Source organism: Oncorhynchus gorbuscha, linkage group LG13 (assembly GCF_021184085.1).
Source record: "Oncorhynchus gorbuscha isolate QuinsamMale2020 ecotype Even-year linkage group LG13, OgorEven_v1.0, whole genome shotgun sequence".
NCBI classification, from domain to species: Eukaryota; Metazoa; Chordata; class Actinopteri; order Salmoniformes; family Salmonidae; genus Oncorhynchus; species Oncorhynchus gorbuscha.
Genome location: NC_060185.1, coordinates 63906327 through 63933813, shown reverse-complemented (window position 1 = coordinate 63933813; position 27487 = coordinate 63906327). Strand labels below are relative to the sequence as shown.

Below are 27487 nucleotides of genomic sequence, written 5' to 3'. Positions count from 1 at the left end.
CCATTACTAAACCAGGATGTAACCACCAGTGTATACCAGTACTAAACCAGGATGTAACCACCAGTGTATACCAGTACTAAACCAGGATGTAACCACCAGTGTATACCAGTACTAAACCAGGATGTAACCACCAGTGTATACCAGTTCTAAACCAGGATGTAACCACCAATGTATACCAGTACTAAACCAGGATGTAACCACCAGTGTATACCAGTACTAAACCAGGATGTAACCACCAATGTATACCAGTACTAAACCAGGATGTAACCACCAGTGTATACCAGTACTAAACCAGGATGTAACCACCAGTGTATACCAGTACTAAACCAGGATGTAACCACCAGTGTATACCAGTACTAAACCAGGATGTAACCACCAGTGTATACCATTACTAAACCAGGATGTAACCACCAGTGTATACCAGTACTAAACCAGGATGTAACCACCAGTGTATACCAGTACTAAACCAGGATGTAACCACCAGTGTAGCGTGTGTTGTGGGTCAGAGAGCACCCGTGTTGACATCACACAGCAGACACAGCTCAAACACAACCCATTAGAGAGATAGTTGAGGCCTGGCCACTCTTGTGTTGTGAAGTTATCAGACACACTCTGAGTTTGCTAAGGGGGGTCTGTGTATCAGCAGCACGGAGTCCTTTTGGCTTTGAAGGTGATTCTAGGTTTTTAATCCTTGTTGTTTTCTCCACAGGTTCCTGCTTTGATCCAGGTTGTGTTCACAACAGTTTACCGTTGCTTTTTAAAAATGTATACAGTGCATTGGAAAGTATTCAGACCCCTTGATTTTTCCACATTTTGTTACTTTACAGCCTTATTCTAAAATTGATTAAATCGTCATCGTCCCCCTCATCAATCTACACACAACACCCCATAATGACAATCAAAATGTATTTAAAATGTGATATTTAGGTTTTCAGACCCTTATTACTTTGTTAGACCCTTAGACCCTCAGTACTTTGTTGAAGGACCTTTGGCAGCGATTACAGTCTCAAGTCTTTTTGGGTATGATGCTACAAGCTTGGCACACCCTCGAGTGTGGGGCTCCCGAGTGGCGAGGAAGTCTAAGGGACTGCATCTCAGTGCAAGAGGCATCACTACAGTACCTGGTTCGAATTCAGGCTGCATCACATCCGGCCGTGATTGGGAGTCCCATAGTGCGGTGCACAATTGACCTCAATTGTCGAGAATAAGCCATTTAATTAGGTGACCAGTTCAGTAGTGGGGTGTAAGAAATGTTGAGACTCATGACATCATAACCAGTCCAATAATGTTAATGAACAGTAACACATACCAGTCCAATAATGTTAATGGACAGTAACACATACCAGTCCAATAATGTTAATGAACAGTAACACACATCAGTGTTTAAAATAGAAAAAACAATCATTAGTAATTCTTAAATCACCAAATGCAAATGTTTATAGTTTCACAACCTTGATGAAAAGTTTTTCTGAAGGTGTAAACGTTTTTAACCAGTTCAATAAAATGTCATATGAATATCAGAATGAATTAACAATAATAATTAACATAGTGAACAATAACTCATTAACTTGTTTTTTTGTGTGTGTGTGTGTGTGTGTGTGTGTGTGTGTGTGTGTGTGTGTGTGTGTGTGTGTGTGTGTGTGTGTGTGTGCGTGTGTGTGTGTGTGTGTGTGTGTGTGTGTGTGTGTGTGTGTGTGTGTGCGTGTGTGTGTGCATGCGTGCGTGCGTGCGTGTTTGTGTGTGTGTGTGTGTGTGTGCATGCGTGCATGGCCTATCAGTGGGAAAGCTGGGGGTGTTTCTTTTGAATTATTCTTTCTTTTTTTACCTTTATTTAACTTGGCAAGTCAGTTAAGAACACATTTTTATTTACAAAGACGGCCTAGGAACGGTGGGTTAACTGTCTTGTTCTTTAGTTTGATACGTTTATTGAAGTCTGGTTGACAGGGCACCTCGGAGGTCATGCTGGCTGTCCAGTTTGTTTCTGCTTTTCGTTTTCAGCATGGCCATAGCAGAGAAGCCACTTTCACACAGACGGGTAGTGCTGAACGGTAGCATGATTCTGATTTCACGACAGGAGAGAGCGGGATCCCATTACGCTGCACCAGGACATTGGCCGTGTCATTTCCGGGAAGCACATTTCCGGGGTAGCTTTCCTGTCATGGCAGCTGCCCCATCAGTGGTCACTCCGACGCACCCATCCCAGGCCAATCCCACAGAGTCCAGTTACATATCCATTGTGTTAAAGACAGCCTCTGTGGTGTTGCTCGTGGGAAGATCATCACTAAAAAGGAACAGCTCCTCGAAGTTATCCCAGACGTGTCTGACGTAGACCATTAGAATTGCATGGTTAGCCACATCCGTGGATTCATCAAGCTGCTGTGCGTAATGGCCATTTGCACTGGTGCTCTGTGATGTCTGGCACGTTATGTCCTCAGACATGTCCTAGATTCTACTCCTCGTGATGTCATTGGATAGCGGTATGGTTTTAAGTTGGCGGTTGACTCTCCCAAGATTTCAGTGCACAAAAATTGTGTGTCACATTTGGATCCGTGTGTGTGTGTGTGGGGGGGGGGGGGCGAGAGCGTTACTGTGTTTGTCAGTGAGTGAGTGCAGCGTGAAAGTCAATGGGTCATTGTCCATTTGGAAGACCCATTTGCGACCAAGCTTTAACTTCCTGACTGATGTCTTGAAATGTTGCTTCAATATATCCACATAATTTTCCTACCCCATGATGCCATCTATTTTGTGAAGTGCACCAGTCCCTCTGCAGCAAAGCATCCCCACAACATGATGCTGCCACCCCCGTGCTTCACGGTTGGGATGGTGTTCTTTGGCTTGCAAGCCTCCTCCTTTTGTCCCCATGTGCAGTTCCAAACCGTAGTCTGGCTTTTTTATGGTGGTTTTGGAGCAGTGGCTTCTTCCTTGCTGTGAGGCCTTTCCGGTTATGTCAATATAGGACTCGTTTTACTGTGGATATAGATACTTTTGTACCTGTTTCCTCCAGCATCTTCACAAGGTCCTTTGCTGTTGTTCTGGGATTGATTTGCACTTTTCGCACCAAAGTACGTTCATCTCTAGCAGACAGGACGCGTCTCCTTCCTGAGCGGAATGATGGCTGCCTGGTCCCATGGTGTTTATACTTGCGTACTATTGTTTGTACAGATGAATGTGGTACCTTCAGGCATTTGTAAATTGCTCACAAGGATGATCCAGACTTGTGGAGGTCTACAATGTTTTTCTAAGGTCTGGGCTGATTTCTTTTGATTTTCCCATGATGTCAAGCGAAGAGGCACTGAGTTTGATGGTGGCCTTGAAATACATCCACAGGTAAACCTCCAATTGACTCAAATGATGTAAATTAGCCTATCAGAAGCTTCTAAAGCCATGACATAATTCTCTGGAATTTTCCAAGCTGTTTAAAGGGACAGTCAAGTTTGGGGTCATTTAGAATCAAAGCAGGATCAAATATGGTGGTCAACTTTCCTCTCCTCTCCTCTCCTCTCCTCTCCTCTCCTCTCCTCTCCTCTCCTCTCCTCTCCTCTCCTCTCCTCTCCTCTCCTCTCCTCTCCTCTCCTCTCCTCTCCTCTCCTCTCCTCTCCTCTCCTCTCCTCTCCTCTCCTCTCCTCTGGTAACTGCTCCCCCCACAGTCCTACATATTTCCCTCCTTTACAGCACCCCCATCTCTCTCTTTCTTCCTCCTCCTCTCACACTTTCTTTATTCCTTTTCTCTCCATCCCCTGTGGGTGTATTTGTGTAGTAAGCGTAGAGTGAAATAACCGAACGCTCAGAGCCAATGTGTGTCTTTGATCTTCGTCACCTTAGACGCCAGCCACCTGTGTCTCGCAGCCATGGAGATAATGTTGCTGGGGAGATTGATGTGAACGTAGACAGGGCTATACTACTCGCTTGCACAGAGTTCTGATGAGACAGGTCCAGAATGGTAACACTCCAAAATCACTAGCTACATCCATGTCTTTCACTCTTCCCTATGGTTCTTACTTTTCTTAATGCAATGTGTATGGCGAGGGCGGACATTTGTCGAAGCACTGAGTTAGAGGGCGGTGTTCGTGTAGTTTGTGTGATGCTGATATGGCACTCAGGGTTTTTCATCAGACTCCTTCCCTTTATCTCTGTGTCTGAATGATTGAAAGATATTTCTCGGTTGTGAATGGTGAATAGACTCTCCTCTCCACCCCCTCTCTTCTCTCTTTGTTGCCAGAATCCATATTCCCTCTGGACTGATACTAGTCTGACATGGGCAGGGGCGCAACTTTCACTGGAAATGGGGGGGGGGGGGGGGGCATTTTGTCCCACCCTGGATATGAGCATACTTGTCTTGATGAACTTTCCATATGTACTGCCAATGCTAGGTCATGATTTAATCATTTAGTGATGAATTTTGTCCCTTCTCTCTCTCCATGTAGCTCCGGACGCCACTAAAGACCCGTGTCTGAAGGTGCGCTGCCCTGCTCACAAAGTGTGTTTCAGCCACGACTACCAGACAGCCATCTGCACCAACATCAACCACAATCAGCCTAGACACAGGTAAGACTCTCATAAAGCATACCATTAGCCCTTAGTCCTTTACAATGTGCGGTAAAGGAAAAGAAAAGCTCAAACTCGAATGCCTTTATTTAGCTTAATGGCTTTGATGATGTATATACTTTAGTAACCTACAGTATACCCTGGCCTGGTATTAGCCACACCACCCACCTGCCTCCTAAGTGCAAATCATGTGCAATCTCTGTGTCCTAGCCTCTCTCCGCAGCCATTGAAGTCTGCGGAGGTATGCACTCTGCATGGCATTTCCTCGGCTTCTATTACTGCCCTTGTCCACTGAGGTGACATTTGATTGACAGAGAGAACAGGAAGAAGGGGGAGGAGGGGGGCGGAAGAGGGGGGAGCATATCATTACATATAAGATCTCTGTGGGGGAGAGGAAGAAGGGGGAGGCGTGGGCCCCCCTCAACACTTGATCCCGGTGCCTCTCTCCAGTCTTCAGTTTAATACAAACAAATCTAAATTATGCAATGGCCATTAATAGGGAGTAAGTGCTCGTTACTCATAATTACTGGCACCTCTGGGTGTACAGGCGCAGAGAAGAGCAGAACAGAGACTCGTCACTGGACGGCTCCAAGCACGTCTTCTGTCGCTACCACTGCTCTGCTGATCCAGTTTCAAACGGAATATATCAGAAAAAGAACCTGTGTACATTAACATGCATTCAAAATTGTTGCGAATACTCTGGTTAATACAATAGTTAGATTCAAATGTTGACATGCTTTGCAAGAATAATGATTTCCCTTACAATCTGGTTTACATGGTAGCCTGGCTCAGGCTACTTGATAGGACTGATAGGCTACCTGATAGGACTGATAGGCTACCTGATAGGACTAATAGGCTACCTGATAGGCTACCTGATAGGACTGATATACCTGATAGGACTGATAGGCTGATAGGACTGATAGGGATAGGACTGATAGACTACCTGATAGGACTGATAGGCTACCTGATAGGACTGATAGGCTACCTGATAGGACTGATAGGCTACCTGATAGGACTGATAGGCTACCTGATAGGACTGATAGGCTACCTGATAGGACTGATAGGCTACCTGATAGGACTGATAGGCTACCTGATAGGACTGATAGGCTACCTGATAGGACTGATAGGCTACCTGATAGGACTGATAGGCTACTTGATAGGACTGATAGGCTACCTGATAGGACTGATAGGCTACCTGATAGGACTGATAGGCTACCTGATAGGACTGATAGGCTACCTGATAGGACTGATAGGTTACCTGATAGGACTGATAGGCTACCTGATAGGACTGATAGGTTACCTGATAGGACTGATAGGCTACCTGATAGGACTGATAGGCTACCTGATAGGACTGATAGGCTACCTGATAGGACTGATAGGCTACCTGATAGGACTGATAGGTTACCTGATAGGACTGATAGGCTACCTGAAAGATGCGTATATTCGGCAATCAAAATAAACTGTATCACAGGCATCGTCTCATTTTTGGGAAACCTATTTGATTCCGAGTTCAGACATATAAAGTTTGTATGTGAAAACTGTTGCAAAGATGCACACTTTCGGATTTTCCAAACTCACTTCGCCAAACTCACATTTTCGCCAACGAGGAAGGCTCGCGTTCCTTGTCATAGCACATGCACTGATCAAATACACAGCTGCAACTGGAAGTGTTCAGATGTCCTAATCATTTGAATCGTGAGACCTTCAGGGTGATATTTGGAATGATGACTTGTTTATAACTTGTTAAATTCAATGAAGTTATGGCATATTAAAACAGATTGAAATATACCGCAGAGCTACGTACATGCAGAGGCACCCAGTGCTGAGTGTGATGATGACGTCACCCCGCTCCTCCGTTCTCTCCACTGGCTTCCAGTTGAAGCTCGCATCCGCTACAAGACCATGGTGCTTGCCTACGGAGCTGTGAGGGGAACGGCACCTCAGTACCTCCAGGCTCTGATCAGGGCCTACACCCAAACAAGGGCACTGCGTTCATCCACCTCTGGCCTGCTCGCCTCCCTACCACTGAGGAAGTACAGCTCCCGCTCAGCCCAGTCAAAACTGTTCGCTGCTCTGGCCCCCCAATGGTGGAACAAACTCCCTCACGACGCCAGGACAGAGGAGTCAATCACCACCTTCTGGAGACACCTGAAACCCCACCTCTTTAAGGAATACCTAGGATAGGATAAGTAATCCCTCTCACCCCCCTTTAAGATTTAGATGCACTATTGTAAAGTGACTGTTCCACTGGATGTCATAAGGTGAATGCACCAATTTGTAAGTCGCTCTGGATAAGAGCGTCTGCTAAATGACTTAAATGTAAATGTAAATGTAATGTACTCTGAGTGACTGGAGCACTGGTTCATATGCTGTATGTCTACACTATACCAGCTGGGTCATTGTTATACTGTGCCGTTAACCTAGTCGAGCTCCATTTCCACTGTTAAAACAGCCAGCTGTGGTGTGTGTGTGTGTGTCAAGGGAAACACAGCTGCCCCCCCCTCCCACACACACACACACACACACACGAACGGTGGCACACACTATCACCAGGAGGCCAATGAGATGGAGAGAGACCCTGCTGCGATTTGAGAGAGCTGGACAGAGAGCACTAAGGAGGCAGGCAAATGAAGAGAAACCAATGGACAGAGAGAAACAACAAGATAGGAGGAAAAGAAGGATTATTCCCTTCTCTCTCTTTATTCTCTCTCCTTCTTCATTTTGCTCTCGCTCTCTCTCCTTCTCTCCCTCTCACGCTCTCTTTCTCGCTCTCCCTCTCTCCCTCTCTCCCTCCTTGTGCTCTGTGGTCAGTCAGTCAGAATGATGTTCGCTGGGTAAAGAAGAGAGTGAGAGTTTCACGGCAGGGTCTCCAGGGGTGGTCTGTGAGCCTAATGCCCTCGCCTCTTCCCACACACGTACGGACACACCATTCTGTCACACCCCGACACGTAACACAGAGACCACACGCATGAACAAACACAGGCGTGTTGGACACACAGCTTTCTGACAGTGATCCTTCTCTCCCTCGCCATGCGCATGTGTTATCTACCCAGACATAGATACCCTGACTAGAGGAAGCACACGCTTCAACACACCCACATACACACACACTCACACGCACGCACACACTCACACACACAGCTCTCCTAGGCTTTCAGGGTTATCTATGAAACGGAGGGAGGAAGGAGGAGAGCAAGGGGAGGAGGAGGATGAGGGTGGACATCTTTAGGAGATTTTGATCAGCCTCATCAGCGTTTTATATTACACAGTATTATGAGACATAATTGCTTTTTTATTCACTAGTAGGTATTGGCAGTGCGTGGCATGTCTAATCTGTGATTATAGTGTTTTTGTCACGGCTGGGGAGATGGATAATTATAGGCATCAAGGAGGTGTCTGCCTGCCGATCCGCACCGCACCATGCTGCCCCAGACCTGGACGGGAATGGACCCGTTTTACAGAGATGTGTGACAGATTTACCCCTTAACCCCCACTCTGAAACACCCGCACCCTATTCATTCTCAAGTCTTGACGTTCGCCGTACATCCCAGTTGTCAGATTCATTTCGGGGGAAGGGTTTTGTATTCTCTAACTTCACACCTCTGGTGTTGTTGCAGAGGAGGGTGATGTGTCGACAGACAGACTGGGTGAGGGAGGGCGGAGCACTTAACAAGAAGATTGCTGGAAGATTTTATCCAATGTAATTATGCTCGTTATAGAAAAGCGCTGGTGGACCAGGGCCTTCATTACCCTGGCACACACACACACGCGCGCACACACACACACACACACACACACACACACACACACACACACACACACACACACGCACACACGCGCACACACACACACACACACACACACACACACACACACACACACACACACACACACACACACACACACACACACACACACACACACACACACTACTATCCACAAGGAGAGAGAGAGACTGAACCATGGATGTACAGTACATCATTTGGTTTGACAGTTACAGCAGTAATGGACGCCTCGGGCGCCATCTTGGTACGAAAACAATTAGATTGGAGTGATTAGACATGCTGCTATTATTCTACTGCTGTTGTTTTGGACCGTTTGGAACAAGAAGTGTAGTTGGCAGACCTGTTTATCTACTGAATAGACAACTTTGATTGGGAGCGATGCAATTGTGTGCAATTTGACTTCTGCAACGTGCATTTTGAATGCAATTTGGATGCAATTAAAATTGTATGAACAAGCAATATCCAATGAAATTGAGTTCAAAGGCCTAGGTCAGTCAAAAAACGTGATTTCTATGTGTTCTTATATAATACCACACTATGAGGTATGAATAATACTGTGAGATTGTGAACATTATGATAATGCCCTATTAGTGTTGAGAGCTGTTTGAAAAGACAGCCTGAAAATCACCAGCCGCTAAATAGTCCCAGTCGGTATTAGATAGTGCGTCGTGGCCCAGCCCACCTATGGGGAAAACAACCCGTGGTTAACTAGGTTACTCCATTGGCTCACAGCAAAAACGTTACATTTTTCATGTGCAATTTTCGAGCTGTCTGCTTGTTGTAGTCAGTTACAAACTACATTTAAGAAAAGTACAACATGTCTAGAGATTACTTTTCAACACTGCCTGCTCCCTACCGTTCTCACTCATGCTGCTTTTCATGACTGTGCTAGCAGCCACGTGAGTCAGTGCCAGCTAGCTACCGACCGGGAACATTAAGCTAGCCAACACCAACAACACAAACAAATGGACTATATAGATGCCAGTAGTGAGTGGAGTTACAAACGGACTATATAGATGCCAGTAGTGAGTGGAGTTACAAATGGACTATATAGATGCCAGTAGTGAGTGGAGTTACAAACGGACTATATAGATGCCAGTAGTGAGTGGAGTTACAAACGGACTATATAGATGCCAGTAGTGAGTGGAGTTACAAACGGACTATATAGATGCCAGTAGTGAGTGGAGTTACAAACGGACTATATAGATGCCAGTAGTGAGTGGAGTTACAAATGGACTATATAGATGCCAGTAGTGAGTGGAGTTACAAACGGACTATATAGATGCCAGTAGTGAGTGGAGTTACAAACGGACTATATAGATGCCAGTAGTGAGTGGAGTTACAAACGGACTATATAGATGTCAGTAGTGAGTGGAGTTACAAATGGACTATATAGATGCCAGTAGTGAGTGGAGTTACAAATGGACTATATAGATGCCAGTAGTGAGTGGAGTTACAAATGGACTATATAGATGCCAGTAGTGAGTGGAGTTACAAATGGACTATATAGATGCCAGTAGTGAGTGGAGTTACAAATGGACTATATAGATGCCAGTAGTGAGTGGAGTTACAAATGGACTATATAGATGCCAGTAGTGAGTGGAGTTACAAATGGACTATATAGATGCCAGTAGTGAGTGGAGTTACAAACGGACTATATAGATGCCAGTAGTGAGTGGAGTTACAAACGGACTATATAGATGCCAGTAGTGAGTGGAGTTACAAATGGACTATATAGATGCCAGTAGTGAGTGGAGTTACAAATGGACTATATAGATGCCAGTAGTGAGTGGAGTTACAAATGGACTATATAGATGCCAGTAGTGAGTGGAGTTACAAATGGACTATATAGATGCCAGTAGTGAGTGGAGTTACAAATGGACTATATAGATGCCAGTAGTGAGTGGAGTTACAAATGGACTATATAGATGCCAGTAGTGAGTGGAGTTACAAATGGACTATATAGATGCCAGTAGTGAGTGGAGTTACAAACGGACTATATAGATGCCAGTAGTGAGTGGAGTTACAAACGGACTATATAGATGCCAGTAGTGAGTGGAGTTACAAATGGACTATATAGATGCCAGTAGTGAGTGGAGTTACAAATGGACTATATAGATGCCAGTAGTGAGTGGAGTTACAAATGGACTATATAGATGCCAGTAGTGAGTGGAGTTACAAATGGACTATATAGATGCCAGTAGTGAGTGGAGTTACAAATGGACTATATAGATGCCAGTAGTGAGTGGAGTTACAAATGGACTATATAGATGCCAGTAGTGAGTGGACACACAAATGGACTATATAGATGCCAGTAGTGAGTGGAGTTACAAATGGACTATATAGATGCCAGTAGTGAGTGGAGTTACAAATGGACTATATAGATGCCAGTAGTGAGTGGAGTTACAAACGGACTATATAGATGCCAGTAGTGAGTGGAGTTACAAACGGACTATATAGATGCCAGTAGTGAGTGGAGTTACAAACGGACTATATAGATGCCAGTAGTGAGTGGAGTTACAAACGGACTATATAGATGCCAGTAGTGAGTGGAGTTACAAACGGACTATATAGATGCCAGTAGTGAGTGGAGTTACAAATGGACTATATAGATGCCAGTAGTGAGTGGAGTTACAAACGGACTATATAGATGCCAGTAGTGAGTGGAGTTACAAACGGACTATATAGATGCCAGTAGTGAGTGGAGTTACAAACGGACTATATAGATGCCAGTAGTGAGTGGAGTTACAAACGGACTATATAGATGCCAGTAGTGAGTGGAGTTACAAACGGACTATATAGATGCCAGTAGTGAGTGGAGTTACAAATGGACTATATAGATGCCAGTAGTGAGTGGAGTTACAAATGGACTATATAGATGCCAGTAGTGAGTGGAGTTACAAATGGACTATATAGATGCCAGTAGTGAGTGGAGTTACAAATGGACTATATAGATGCCAGTAGTGAGTGGAGTTACAAATGGACTATATAGATGCCAATAGTGAGTGGAGTTACAAATGGACTATATAGATGCCAGTAGTGAGTGGAGTTACAAACGGACTATATAGATGCCAGTAGTGAGTGGAGTTACAAATGGACTATATAGATGCCAGTAGTGAGTGGAGTTACAAACGGACTATATAGATGCCAGTAGTGAGTGGAGTTACAAATGGACTATATAGATGCCAATAGTGAGTGGAGTTACAAATGGACTATATAGATGCCAATAGTGAGTGGAGTTACAAATGTACTATATAGATGCCAGTAGTGAGTGGAGTTACAAATGGACTATATAGATGCCAGTAGTGAGTGGAGTTACAAACGGACTATATAGATGCCAGTAGTGAGTGGAGTTACAAATGGACTATATAGATGCCAGTAGTGAGTGGAGTTACAAATGGACTATATAGATGCCAGTAGTGAGTGGAGTTACAAATGGACTATATAGATGCCAGTAGTGAGTGGAGTTACAAATGGACTATATAGATGCCAGTAGTGAGTGGACACACACACACACACAAATGGACTATGCTAAACAGTTACAAATGGAGTTACAAATGGACTATATAGATGCCAGTAGTGAGTGGACACACACACACACACAAATGGACTATGCTAAACAGTTACAAATGGAGTTACAAATGGACTATATAGATGCCAGTAGTGAGTGGACACACACACACACACACACAAATGGACTATGCTAAACAGTTACAAATGGAGTTACAAATGGACTATATAGATGCCAGTAGTGAGTGGACACACACACACACACAAATGGACTATGCTAAACAGTTACAAATGGAGTTACAAATGGACTATATAGATGCCAGTAGTGAGTGGAGTTACAAATGGACTATATAGATGCCAGTAGTGAGTGGAGTTACAAATGGACTATATAGATGCCAGTAGTGAGTGGAGTTACAAATGGACTATATAGATGCCAGTAGTGAGTGGAGTTACAAACGGACTATATAGATGCCAGTAGTGAGTGGAGTTACAAATGGACTATATAGATGCCAATAGTGAGTGGAGTTACAAACGGACTATATAGATGCCAGTAGTGAGTGGAGTTACAAATGGACTATATAGATGCCAGTAGTGAGTGGAGTTACAAATGGACTATATAGATGCCAGTAGTGAGTGGAGTTACAAACGGACTATATAGATGCCAGTAGTGAGTGGAGTTACAAATGGACTATATAGATGCCAGTAGTGAGTGGAGTTACAAATGGACTATATAGATGCCAGTAGTGAGTGGAGTTACAAATGGACTATATAGATGCCAGTAGTGAGTGGAGTTACAAACGGACTATATAGATGCCAGTAGTGAGTGGAGTTACAAATGGACTATATAGATGCCAATAGTGAGTGGAGTTACAAATGTACTATATATGTCATGCAGGTAAAAGAGGACCCAAAAGCGACTTAACAGAAACAGAGTTTAATAATGTTCAAAACGGAATAACTGACATCCTCTAGATTTGTAGAGGGGAAAACAACTGGAGAAGCGGCCACAGACTGCAGGTCGCTTCGGGTAGGCGCAGGCCGTAGTCGACTGAGACACCTGCTCACACGCAGCGTCTGATGAAGGCACAAAACACGACAGGACAGGGTGATACACAATCACGGCAAAAAACACGACAGGACAGGGCGAAACGCAATCACAGCATGGTGAATACAATACAAGGAACCGACGGAACAGGAACGGATCACAAAGGAATAAATAGGGAGTCTAATCAGGGGAAAGGATCGGGAACAGGTGTGGGAAGACTAAATGATGATTAGGGGAATAGGAACAGCTGGGAGCAGGAACGGAACGACAGAGAGAAGAGAGAGCGAGAGAGTGAGAGAGGGAGGGGGGAGAGAGAAGGATAGAACCAAACAAGACCAGCAGAGGGAAACGAATAGCATGGGGAGCACAGGGACAAGACATGACAATAAATGACAAACATGACAGTACCCCCACTCACCGAGCGCCTCCTGGCGCACTCGAGGAGGAATCCTGGCGGCAACGGAGGAAATCATCGATGAGCGAACGGTCCAGCACGTCCCGAGACGGAACCCAACTCCTCTCCTCAGGACCGTAACCCTCCCAATCCACTAGGTATTGGTGACCCCGTCCCCGAGAACGCATGTCCATAATTTTATGTACCTTGTAAATAGGTGCGCTCTCGACAAGGACGGGAGGGGGAGGGAAGACGAACGGGGGTGCGAAGAAAGGGCTTAACACAGGAGACATGGAAGACAGGATGGACGCGACGAAGATGTCGCGGAAGAAGCAGTCGCACAGCGACAGGATTGACGACCTGGGAGACACGGAACGGACCAATGAACCGCGGAGTCAACTTACGAGAAGCTGTCGTAAGAGGAAGGTTGCGAGTGGAAAGCCACACTCTCTGGCCGCAACAATACCTTGGACTCTTAATCCTGCGTTTATTGGCGGCTCTCACCGTCTGTGCCCTGTAACGGCAAAGTGCAGACCTCACCCTCCTCCAGGTGCGCTCACAACGTTGGACAAACGCTTGAGCGGAGGGAACGCTGGACTCGGCAAGCTGGGATGAGAACAGAGGAGGCTGGTAACCCAGACTACTCTGAAACGGAGATAACCCGGTAGCAGACGAAGGAAGCGAATTGTGAGCGTATTCTGCCCAGGGAGCTGTTCTGCCCAAGACGCAGGGTTTCTGAAAGAAAGGCTGCGTAGTATGCGACCAATCGTCTGATTGGCCCTCTCTGCTTGACCGTTAGACTGGGGATGAAACCCGGAAGAGAGACTGACGGACGCACCAATCAAACGACAGAACTCCCTCCAAAACTGTGACGTGAATTGCGGACCTCTGTCTGAAACGGCGTCTAACGGGAGGCCATGAATTCTGAATACATTCTCAATAATGATTTGTGCCGTCTCCTTAGCGGAATCCATCTGAATGCCTTCAGCGGAAATAACGGAACCGAGAAAAGTAACGGAGGAGACATGAAAAGAGCACTTCTCAGCCTTTACGTAGAGACAATTCTCTAAAAGGCGCTGTAGAACACGTCGAACGTGCTGAACATGAATCTCGAGTGACGGAGAAAAAATCAGGATATCGTCAAGATAGACAAAAACAAAAATGTTCAGCATGTCTCTCAGAACATCATTAACTAATGCCTGAAAAACAGCTGGCGCATTGGCGAGACCGAACGGCAGAACCCGGTACTCAAAATGCCCTAACGGAGTATTAAACGCCGTTTTCCACTCGTCCCCCTCTCTGATGCGCACGAGATGGTAAGCGTTACGAAGGTCCAACTTAGTAAAGCACCTGGCTCCCTGCAGAATCTCGAAGGCTGATGACATAAGGGAAGCGGATAACGATTCTTAACCGTTATGTCATTCAGCCCTCGATAATCCACGCAGGGGCGCAGAGTACCGTCCTTCTTCTTAACAAAAAGAACCCCGCCCCGGCCGGAGAGGAAGAAGGCACTATGGTACCGGCGTCAAGAGACACAGACAAATAATCCTCGAGAGCCTTACGTTCGGGAGCCGACAGAGAGTATAGTCTACCTCGAGGAGGAGTGGTCCCCAGAAGGAGATCAATACTACAATCATACGACCGGTGAGGAGGAAGGGAGTTGGCTCGGGACCGACTGAAGACCGTGCGCAGATCATGATATTCCTCCGGCACTCCTGTCAAATCGCCAGGTTCCTCCTGAGAAGTAGGGACAGAAGAAATGGGAGGGATGGCAGACATTAAACACTTCACATGACAAGAAACGTTCCAGGATAGGATAGAATTACTAGACCAATTAATAGAAGGATTATGACATACAAGCCAGGGGTGACCCAAAACAACAGGTGTAAACGGTGAACGGAAAATCAAAAGACATAGTCTCACTGTGGTTACCAGATACTGTGAGAGTTAAAGGTAGTGTCTCAAATTTGATACTGGGAAGATGACTACCATCTAAGGCAAACATGGGCGTAGGCCTGTCTAACGGTCTGAAAGGAATGTTATGTTTCCGAGCCCATGCTTCGTCCATGAAACAACCCTCAGCCCCAGAGTCAATCAAAGCACTGCATGTAGCACCCGAACCGGTCCAGCGTAGATGGACCGACATAGTAGTACAAGATCTAGATGAAGGGACCTGAGTAGTAGCGCTCACCAGTAGCCCTCCGCTTACTGATGGGCTCTGGCCTCTTACTGGACATGAAATAACAAAATGTCCAGCAACTCCGCAATAGAGGCACAGGCGGTTGGTGATCCTCTGTTCCCTCTCCTTATTCGAGATGCGAATCCTCCCAGCTGCATGGGCTCAGTCTCAAAGCCAGAGGAGGGAGATGGTTGCGATGCGGAGCAGGGAAACACCGTTGATGCGAGCTCTCTTCCACGAGCCCGGTGACGAAGATCTACCCGTCGTTCTATGCGGATGGCGAGAGCAATCAAAGAGTCCACATCTGAAGGAACCTCCCGGGAGAGAATCTCATCCTTAACCGCTGCGTGAGTCCCTCCAGAAAACGAGCGAGCAGCGCCGGCTCGTTCCACTCACTAGAGGCAGCAAGAGTGCGAAACTCAATGGAATAATCCGTTATGGATCGTTCACCTTGGCATAAGGAAGCCAGGGCCCTAGAAGCCTCCTCACCAAAAACTGAACGGTCAAAAACCCGAATCATCTCCTCTTTAAAGTTCTGGAATCTGTTAGAGCAATCAGCCCTTGCCTCCCAGATAGCTGTGCCCCATTCTCGAGCCCGGCCAGTAAGGAGTGAAATGACGTAAGCAACCCGAGCTCTCTCTCTAGAGTATGTGTGGGGTTGGAGAGAGAACACAATCTCACACTGCGTGAGAAAGGAGCGGCACTCAGTGGGCTGCCCGGAGTAGCAAGGTGGGTTATTAACCCTGGGTTCTGGAGGCTCGGCAGGCCAGGGAGTAACAGGTGGCACGAGACGTAGACTCTGGAACTGTCCAGAGAGGTCGGAAACCTGAGCGGCCAGGTTCTCCACGGCATGGCGAGCAGCAGACAATTCCTGCTCGTGTCTGCCGAGCATGGCTCCTTGGAACTCGACGGCAGTGTAACGAGCGTCTGAAGTCGCTGGGTCCATTCCTTGGTCGGTTCCTTCTGTCATGCAGGTAAAAGAGGACCCAAAAGCGACTTAACAGAAACAGAGTTTAATAATGTTCAAAACGGAATAACTGACATCCTCTAGATTTGTAGAGGGGAAAACAACTGGAGAAGCGGCCACAGACTGCAGGTCGCTTCGGGTAGGCGCAGGCCGTAGTCGACTGAGACACCTGCTCACACGCAGCGTCTGATGAAGGCACAAAACACGACAGGACAGGGTGATACACAATCACGGCAAAAAACACGACAGGACAGGGCGAAACGCAATCACAGCATGGTGAATACAATACAAGGAACCGACGGAACAGGAACGGATCACAAAGGAATAAATAGGGAGTCTAATCAGGGGAAAGGATCGGGAACAGGTGTGGGAAGACTAAATGATGATTAGGGGAATAGGAACAGCTGGGAGCAGGAACGGAACGACAGAGAGAAGAGAGAGCGAGAGAGTGAGAGAGGGAGGGGGAGAGAGAAGGATAGAACCAAACAAGACCAGCAGAGGGAAACGAATAGCATGGGGAGCACAGGGACAAGACATGACAATAAATGACAAACATGACAATATAGATGCCAGTAGTGAGTGGAGTTACAAATGGACTATATAGATGCCAGTAGTGAGTGGAGTTACAAATGGACTATATAGATGCCAGTAGTGAGTGGAGTTACAAACGGACTATATAGATGCCAGTAGTGAGTGGAGTTACAAATGTACTATATAGATGCCAGTAGTGAGTGGAGTTACAAATGGACTATATAGATGCCAGTAGTGAGTGGAGTTACAAATGGACTATATAGATGCCAGTAGTGAGTGGAGTTACAAATGGACTATATAGATGCCAGTAGTGAGTGGAGTTACAAATGGACTATATAGATGCCAATAGTGAGTGGAGTTACAAATGGACTATATAGATGCCAGTAGTGAGTGGAGTTACAAATGGACTATATAGATGCCAGTAGTGAGTGGACACACACACACACACAAATGGACTATGCTAAACAGTTACAAATGGAGTTACAAATGGACTATGCTAAACAAGTTAAATGTCTTATCTGTGATGAAATGTTTTCCACACACATAGCTACATGTAGCCTATTTTGACACCGGTTCCCCACATTACCCACTGTCCTACACTGAATAGCCTGAAGCCACAGGGCTCTTCTCGAAGCCGTCCTTATTTCCCTACGTGGGAGCATTGCCAACTGTAGGTCGGGATGTTTGACCTGGTTCATGTACATTGAACAGCACAGCAGCTTTTCTGCATGTTTTGTTATTTCTATGTAACAAAAAAAAATGACGGCGAATTTTGTTTTTGACGCCTCTTTTACAATGGGGCTCACTTGGAAAGAATGTGGTTTTCCCCAATTTGTGGGCGTGGGGAATTCCTTACGTGAAGATCGACTCAGACTATTAGTTAATAATAAAAGAGTTCTAAACCTCTCTGCCAATAGCAGCTGTTCAGTTTTCCCCTCCCCCACACAGACCACTCCCAGACAGTCCTAGCAAAAGTCTTCCTTGAGAAATTGCTCTTTGCTAAGAAGCTATTTTTGTGTCTTTTTTTAAACTATTTTAATTTAAATGATCACAGTACATAATTGTCACCCAGAAATGATTTGATATTGTGAATGAAACAGCTGCATTCCACCTTTAACATCCACTGTTGCCATTGGAAACCCCTGCCGTTTTGTTCAACTTCCTGGATCTCTTACCACAGTGCTCTCAGACATCTGGAATCGAGATACTGAGTCGAGTAGAAATGAACAATCAAATCTGTTCGCTTATCTTTGAGTAATATGCTACTATATTGCATTATGTGTGTGTGTCTCTCACTGACCCCCCCCCCTCCTCTCTCTTTAGTGTGAAACCCAGAAAAGAAAGATTGGCCCACAAACACTGGGCAGGAGCAGTGGCCCATGGGAAGTGTGGTCCGTGCCCTGTCATCCACCCCAGCCCCGTGTGCGGCTCTGACGGCCACACCTACTCCTCTAAGGTGAGACGCATACCAACCCAACCCATCTTCTTCTCTCCCTCGTTCTCTCTTTCTTTAATATCTCTTGTTTGGCTGCTCATTTATAGTCATAGGTCTACACACACACACACACACACACACGGAGAGCTTCGGAATGGCGACGCTCCGTAAATGCCCGCGTCAGCCGTGATGGATGACGCTGAGGATGAACTGTGTCTGCCGATGCCATTTGATTCCAGAGTCCTTCGGCTAGAGAAAAACAACCTCTCCCTCTTCTCCTCTCTTCTTCCTCGGTCTCGTTCAGTTCTTCCCTCTCTTTTGCTCCCCAATTATCCCTGCTTTGCTCCCCCATCCCTCCACCTCACCCCCTCTGTCACCTTTACTGAGATAAAATGTCCATAGAATGTAAGCCCTTTTAATAGCTAGAAACCACTCTGTAACCACAGACACACATACACGCACGCATGCACACACAAAATCTAATCTGGCCTGTGTTACCACTGAGGGAGGCGATCCTCTGCCACATAGATTCGCAGAGATCAATCAGCCCTCTTCTCATGGGGGTTCTGTCATTAGAACACACTGACACACACACACACATACCTGCCCCCACTCCCCTTTGTGTCATCCACTCCAGAGGTGGAGAGGGGGATTGGGGTGTCACTCTCCATCAGAGAGCGAAGGAGGGGAGGGGGAAAGGGGTGGCAGTGTTGTCCTTCTCTCCTCTCCTTTTACCTGCTCCCTCTGGCTTCAGTGGTCTGGATAAATGTGTGGCCTCAGTTAGCTGCTAGTGATGGCGCCCCTACTGAGACGAACAGCAATATAACGGTTAGCGCCTGGGCTAAGAATCTGTCTCTTATAGTGTAGTGCTCTTATAAAGTGTGAAATGATGTTGGATTCTCACATGCATATACACACACACACACACACACACACACACACACTCCAGATCCCATTATCAGAGGGATGCTTTCATCTCTGGAGAGAGACTGCAGCTTGCAGAGTAAAGCCCTTTACATTGCTCCTCTCTCCTAACTCTCTCCACTTCTCATCCTTCTCTCTCTTTGCTCATCCCCATCTCTCCTAAACCCTCTGGATGAGTAGTGCTTCAGTCTGAACTTCTCGGCCCCCTCCACTCACTGTGGAACAATCATGTCCTCTCTCTTTCTCTGTCTCATCTTCTCTCTTTCTTTGTGTCTCACTTTTATGTTCCCTAATTCCCTCTATTACTGTGTCATTAGAGTGTAATGACACAGAAATAGAGAAACATATAGTATTCCTTCGTCTCCCTATCGCTCTCTCTCTCCCTCCTTCCTTTCCCTTCTACTGTTCTCTGTACTTGACCCTCTAGTTTTACCTCCCTAATTTTCTGTTTCTTTTCTGCATTTGTACATCATTTCAAACATATCAAAGCCGTACACAGAGAGAGCGAGAGAGATATTCCAGAAGGTTCTCAATACTGACACAGACAGTGTTTGACTAGCCTGGAAATGGCAGCAAATTGAATTTTCTGGGGAATATTTCATAGGCTTCCTCTCCTCCCTCTGGACAGATAATTCAATATGTGTAGAACGGGAGAGTGGCGTACCTTTGTCAACAAATTGCATTAGGCGACATTAGTGCCGCTATCTAAGAACTGTCAGGGAGGAGGTGATGGATTTAAATTGGAATGTGTGAAATTGAAAGTGTCAACTGGAGAGCTGAGAGGAGAGAGACTGTGTGTGTGTGTGTGTGTGTGTGTGTGTGTGTGTGTGTGTGTGTGTGTGTGTGTGTGTGTGTGTGTGTGTGTGTGTGTGTGTGTGTGTGTGTGTGTGTGTGTGTGTGTGTGTGTGTGTGTGTGTGTGTGTGTGTGTGTGTGTGTGTGTGTGTGTGTGTGTAAAATTGGATTTTATTTTGACAGAAGGTTCATTATTTCAGGGATATTGTTTTAGTGCATTTAAAGGCTATTTCCATTTATTCATGACCTGATTACTGTACTCTGCTGTTGTATTGAGATGGCTATGCTCTAACACACAAGCCAGGAAAAGAAAGCCAGTGGTCTGTGTAAAAGTGTGTTTACATAGCTTCTTAGTGGCCACATCTGTTCATTTGAGCTGAATGTCCAACATTACCTCCAGGGAGACTTGCCTACCTCATCTGCCTCTCCATGAAGAAAGACTCCACTACCCATGACTCTCTGTGTTTTGTAGTGTAAGCTGGAGTTCCAGGCGTGCACATCAGGGAAGAGCATCGCTCTGAAGTGTGAGGGACCGTGCCCATGTCTGCCTGGTCAGGAACTGGTCAAACCACACAGAGACAAGACAGAGAAGACCGGTGAGTAACCTTTAACCCTAAACCTGTCAGTCTGTCAATGAGTCTGTCAGTATCAGTCAGTCAGTCATTGTGTAGGTGGCTTTTTTAATTGGCAAAATAAAGAAGTGCTTCGGTTGCACCCACACACACACACACACACACACACACACACACACACACACACACACACACACACACACACACACACACACACACACACACACACACACACACACACACACACACACACACACACACACACACACACGCACACACGCACACACCAGTTAAAGTACACACAACCTTTTGTCCCAGCGTAGCATCTTGATATAGTGAAATAAGCGCTGGTATTATGACAGCACATGCTGCCTCTGTCTGGCCCTGTTTGGTTTAAAGATGCCTGTTTCCATACATCACATTACTAACACACTGTAACTGTGCTATCAACGCTCATACTCCACATAATTCACTCTCTTTAGTGCGAGATTTGCAGCCATAGCGGTGAAAATACAACTATTGATATCCTGCTGACATTGTGAAACCAGTGTTGCAGCTGTACTTCAAATACTCAACGCATGATGCATTTCAACACAGGTGAGGACAGAGTACAAGCTGTTGTATTGCGTGTTGGTTTAAGCGCATTGTGTGTGCATTTTGCATCGGCACTAATGGCATTTTAAACCTGCATAGATGAGCTCTACCCTTCTAGATGTGATATAATGGTATGTTTTAAATAAATCAATGCGACTAAAGCTATTAGGAGAAACACGGCCTGTCATTATGAAAGAGAGACCAAATGTGTTCATTATGAATTGATTCATAAGCTGTCAGTGAGTTTCCTCGTGATCAAATACAGCCCTGACAAGATCATTTAATCAGAAAGTGGTGGTGATGTGTGTGTGCCTGAGCAGGGTTCATCTGAATGCATCACAGAGACAGTGGCAATCAAGCTAATGCAGTCACATGTATGCGGACACACACACGGAATGTAAAACAAGAAAAAAAACTCCTTGTGGTTTAAGGAGTTTCCATCTCTTTCCCATCTCGCTCTCTCTCTCTCAAGACAGTATAGCAGTATGGAGGGTGAGGGAGTAAGTATGTGTGTGTGTTAAGAAAGTATAGCAGTATGGAGGGTGTGGGAGTGAGTGTGTTAAGACAGTATAGCAGTATGGAGGGTGTGGGAAGTAGCCTTTGTGGTTAAGTGTGTGTGGGAGTAAGAAAGTATAGCAGTATGGAGGGTGAGGGAGTGAGTGTGTGTGTTAAGACAGTATAGCAGTATGGAGGGTGTGGGAGTGAGTGTGTGTGTTAAGACAGTATAGCAGTATGGAGGGTGAGGGAGTGAGAAGACAGTATAGCAGTATGGAGGGTGTGGGAGTGAGTGTGTGTGTTAAGAAAGTATAGCAGTATGGAGGGTGAGGGAGTGAGTGTGTGTGTTAAGACAGTATAGCAGTATGGAGGGTGAGGGAGTGAGTGTGTTAAGACAGTATAGCAGTATGGAGGGTGAGGGAGTGAGTGTGTGTGTTAAGACAGTATAGCAGTATGGAGGGTGAGGGAGTGAGTGTGTTAAGACAGTATAGCAGTATGGAGGGTGTGGGAGTGAGTGTGTGTGTTAAGAAAGTATAGCAGTATGGAGGGTGAGGGAGTGAGTGTGTGTGTTAAGACAGTATAGCAGTATGGAGGGTGTGGGAGTGAATGTGTGTGTTAAGACAGTATAGCAGTATGGAGGGTGTGGGAGTGAATGTGTGTGTTAAGACAGTATAGCAGTATGGAGGGTGTGGGAGTGAATGTGTGTGTTAAGAAAGTATAGCAGCATGGAGGGTGTGGGAGTGAATGTGTGTGTTAAGACAGTATAGCAGTATGGAGGGTGTGGGAGGAATGTGTGTGTTAAGACAGTGCAGTATGGAGGGTGTTAATGTGTGTGTTAAGACAGTATAGCAGTATGGAGGGTGTGGGAGTGGTGTGTGTTAAGACAGTATAGCAGTATGGAGGGTGTGGGAGTGAATGTGTGTGTTAAGACAGTATAGCAGTATGGAGGGTGTGGGAGTGAATGTGGAAGACAGTATAGCAGTATGGAGGGTGTGGGAGTGAATGTGTGTGTTAAGACAGTATAGCAGTATGGAGGGTGTGGGAGTGAATGTGTGTGTTAAGAAAGTATAGCAGTATGGAGGGTGAGGGAGTGAGTGTGTGTGTTAAGACAGTATAGCAGTATGGAGGGTGTGGGAGTGAATGTGTGTGTTAAGACAGTATAGCAGTGGAGGGTGTGGGGTGAATGTGGAGTATAGCAGCATGGAGGGTGTGTGAATGTGTGTGTTAAGACAGTATAGCAGTATGGAGGGTGTGGGAGGAATGTGTGTTAAGACAGTATAGCAGTATGGAGGGTGTGTGAATGTGTGTGTTAAGACAGTATAGCAGTATGGAGGGTGGGGAGTGAATGTGTGTGTTAAGACAGTATAGCAGTATGGAGGGTGTGGGAGTGAATGTGTGTGTTAAGACAGTATAGCAGTATGGAGGGTGTGGGAGTGAATGTGTGTGTTAAGACAGTATAGCAGTATGGAGGGTGTGGGAGTGAATGTGTGTGTTAAGACAGTATAGCAGTATGGAGGGTGTGGGAGTGAATGTGTGTGTTAAGAAAGTATAGCAGTATGGAGGGTGAGGGAGTGAGTGTGTGTGTTAAGACAGTATAGCAGTATGGAGGGTGGGGAGTGAATGTGTGTGTTAAGACAGTATAGCAGTATGGAGGGTGTGGGAGTGAATGTTGTGTTAAGACAGTATAGCAGTATGGAGGGTGAGGGAGTGAATGTGTGTGTTAAGAAAGTATAGCAGTATGGAGGGTGAGGGAGTGAATGTGTGTGTTAAGACAGTATAGCAGTATGGAGGGTGAGGGAGTGAATGTGTGTGTTAAGAAAGTATAGCAGTATGGAGGGTGGGGAGTGAATGTGTGTGTTAAGAAAGTATAGCAGTATGGAGGGTGAGGAGTGAATGTGTTGTTAAGACAGTATAGCAGTATGGAGGGTGAGGGAGTGAATGTGTGTGTTAAGAAAGTATAGCAGTATGGAGGGTGTGGGAGTGAATGTGTGTGTTAAGAAAGTATAGCAGTATGGAGGGTGAGGGAGTGAATGTGTGTGTTAAGACAGTATAGCAGTATGGAGGGTGAGGGAGTGAATGTGTGTGTTAAGAAAGTATAGCAGTATGGAGGGTGTGGGAGTGAATGTGTGTGTTAAGACAGTATAGCAGTATGGAGGGTGAGGGAGTGAATGTGTGTGTTAAGACAGTATAGCAGTATGGAGGGTGAGGGAGTGAATGTGTGTGTTAAGACAGTATAGCAGTATGGAGGGTGAGGGAGTGAATGTGTGTGTTAAGACAGTATAGCAGTATGGAGGGTGTGGGAGTGAATGTGTGTGTTAAGACAGTATAGCAGTATGGAGGGTGAGTGAATGTGTGTTAAGACAGTATAGCAGTATGGAGGGTGTGGGAGTGAATGTGTGTGTTAAGACAGTATAGCAGTATGGAGGGTGGGAGTGAATGTGTGTGTTAAGACAGTATAGCAGTATGGAGGGTGTGGGAGTGAATGTGTGTGTTAAGACAGTATGCAGTATGGAGGGTGTGGGAGTGAATGTGTGTGACAGTATAGCAGTATAGGGTGTGGGAGTGTGTGTTAAGACAGTATAGCAGTATGGAGGGTGTGGGAGTGAATGTGTGTGTTAAGACAGTATAGCAGTATGGAGGGTGTGGGAGTGAATGTGTGTGTTAAGACAGTATAGCAGTATGGAGGGTGTGGGAGTGAATGTGTGTGTTAAGACAGTATAGCAGTATGGAGGGTGTGGGAGTGAATGTGTGTGTTAAGACAGTATAGCAGTATGGAGGGTGTGGGAGTGAATGTGTGTGTTAAGACAGTATAGCAGTATGGAGGGTGTGGGGAGTGAATGTGTGTGTTAAGACAGTAAGCAGTATGGAGGGTGTGGGAGTGAATGTGTGTGTTAAGACAGTATAGCAGTATGGAGGGTGTGGGAGTGAATGTGTGTGTTAAGACAGTATAGCATATGGAGGTGTGGGAGTGAATGTGTGTGTTAAGACAGTATAGCAGTATGGAGGGTGTGGGAGTGAATGTGTGTGTTAAGACAGTAAGCAGTATGGAGGGTGTGGGAGTGAATGTGTGTGTTAAGACAGTATAGCAGTATGGAGGGTGTGGGAGTGAATGTGTGTGTTAAGACAGTATAGCAGTATGGAGGGTGAGGGAGTGAATGTGTGTGTTAAGAAAGTATAGCAGTATGGAGGGTGAGGGAGTGAATGTGTGTGTTAAGACAGTATAGCAGTATGGAGGGTGTGGGAGTGAATGTGTGTGTTAAGACAGTATAGCAGTATGGAGGGTGTGGGAGTGAATGTGTGTGTTAAGACAGTATAGCAGTATGGAGGGTGGGAGTGAATGTGTGTGTTAAGACAGTATAGCAGTATGGAGGGTGTGGGAGTGAATGTGTGTGTTAAGACAGTATAGCAGTATGGAGGGTGTGGGAGTGAATGTGTGTTTAGAAAGTATAGCAGTATGGAGGGTGAGGGAGTGAATGTGTGTGTTAAGACAGTATAGCAGTATGGAGGGTGAGGGAGTGAGTGTGTGTTACGACAGTATAGCAGTATGGAGGGTGAGGGAGTGAGTGTGTTAAGAAAGTATAGCAGTATGGAGGGTGAGGGAGTGAGTGTGTTAAGACAGTATAGCAGTATGGAGGGTGTGGGAGTGAATGTGTGTGTTAAGACAGTATAGCAGTATGGAGGGTGAGGGAGTGAGTGTGTGTGTTAAGACAGTATAGCAGTATGGAGGGTGTGGGAGTGAATGTGTGTGTTAAGACAGTATAGCAGTATGGAGGGTGTGGGAGTGAATGTGTGTGTTAAGAAAGTATAGCAGTATGGAGGGTGAGGGAGTGAGTGTGTGTGTTAAGACAGTATAGCAGTATGGAGGGTGTGGGAGTGAATGTGTGTGTTAAGACAGTATAGCAGTATGGAGGGTGTGGGAGTGAATGTGTGTGTTAAGACAGTATAGCAGTATGGAGGGTGTGGGAGTGAATGTGTGTGTTAAGACAGTATAGCAGTATGGAGGGTGAGGGAGTGAATGTGTGTGTTAAGACAGTATAGCAGTATGGAGGGTGAGGGAGTGAATGTGTGTGTTAAGACAGTATAGCAGTATGGAGGGTGTGGGAGTGAATGTGTGTGTTAAGACAGTATAGCAGTATGGAGGGTGTGGGAGTGAATGTGTGTGTTAAGACAGTATAGCAGTATGGAGGGTGTGGGAGTGAATGTGTGTGTTAAGACAGTATAGCAGTATGGAGGGTGTGGGAGTGAATGTGTGTGTTAAGACAGTATAGCAGTATGGAGGGTGAGGGAGTGAATGTGTGTGACAGTATAGCAGTATGGAGGGTGAGGGAGTGAATGTGTGTGTTAAGAAAGTATAGCAGTATGGAGGGTGAGGGAGTGAATGTGTGTGTTAAGACAGTATAGCAGTATGGAGGGTGTGGGAGTGAATGTGTGTGTTAAGAAAGTATAGCAGTATGGAGGGTGAGGGAGTGAATTGTGTGTTAAGACAGTATAGCAGTATGGAGGGTGAGGGAGTGAATGTGTGTGTTAAGAAAGTATAGCAGTATGGAGGGTGTGGGAGTGAATGTGTGTGTTAAGACAGTATAGCAGTATGGAGGGTGAGGGAGTGAATGTGTGTGTTAAGACAGTATAGCAGTATGGAGGGTGAGGGAGTGAATGTGTGTGTTAAGACAGTATAGCAGTATGGAGGGTGAGGGAGTGAATGTGTGTGTTAAGACAGTATAGCAGTATGGAGGGTGTGGGAGTGTGTGTGTTAAGACAGTATAGCAGTATGGAGGGTGTGGGAGTAATGTGTGTGTTAAGACAGTATAGCAGTATGGAGGGTGAGGGAGTGAATGTGTGTGTTAAGACAGTATAGCAGTATGGAGGGTGTGGGAGTGAATGTGTGTGTTAAGACAGTATAGCAGTATGGAGGGTGTGGGAGTGAATGTGTGTGTTAAGACAGTATAGCAGTATGGAGGGTGAGGGAGTGAATGTGTGTGTTAAGAAAGTATAGCAGTATGGAGGGTGTGGGAGTGAATGTGTGTGTTAAGACAGTATAGCAGTATGGAGGGTGAGGGAGTGAATGTGTGTGTTAAGACAGTATAGCAGTATGGAGGGTGTGGGAGTGAATGTGTGTGTTAAGACAGTATAGCAGTATGGAGGGTGTGGGAGTGAATGTGTGTGTTAAGACAGTATAGCAGTATGGAGGGTGTGGGAGTGAATGTGTGTGTTAAGACAGTATAGCAGTATGGAGGGTGTGGGGTGTGTGTTAAGACAGTATAGCAGTATGGAGGGTGTGTGTTAAGAAAGTATAGCAGTATGGAGGGTGTGGGAGTGAATGTGTGTGTTAAGACAGTATAGCAGTATGGAGGGTGTGGGAGTGAATGTGTGTGTTAAGACAGTATAGCAGTATGGAGGGTGTGGGAGTGAATGTGTGTGTTAAGACAGTATAGCAGTATGGAGGGTGAGGGAGTGAATGTGTGTGTTAAGAAAGTATAGCAGTATGGAGGGTGTGGGAGTGAATGTGTGTGTTAAGACAGTATAGCAGTATGGAGGGTGTGGGAGTGAATGTGTGTGTTAAGACAGTATAGCAGTATGGAGGGTGAGGGAGTGAATGTGTGTGTTAAGACAGTATAGCAGTATGGAGGGTGAGGGAGTGAGTGTGTGTTACGACAGTATAGCAGTATGGAGGGTGAGGGAGTGAGTGTGTTAAGAAAGTATAGCAGTATGGAGGGTGAG

The 27487-nt window shown here is 45.8% G+C and overlaps 1 protein-coding gene across 2 annotated transcripts in view; it reads left to right on the top strand.

Annotated features, from left to right (window-relative positions):
* The window catches only part of LOC123993304 (testican-1-like), a 340549-nt gene that overhangs the window by 235307 nt on the left and 77755 nt on the right, over positions 1-27487 (top strand). For both annotated transcript variants that reach the window (XM_046295310.1, XM_046295309.1), the window contains 3 exons: positions 4425-4545; positions 18280-18412; positions 20581-20704. In XM_046295310.1, coding sequence (XP_046151266.1) covers positions 4425-4545; positions 18280-18412; positions 20581-20704 — 378 coding nt within the window. The remainder of the gene's footprint in view (positions 1-4424; positions 4546-18279; positions 18413-20580; positions 20705-27487) is intronic.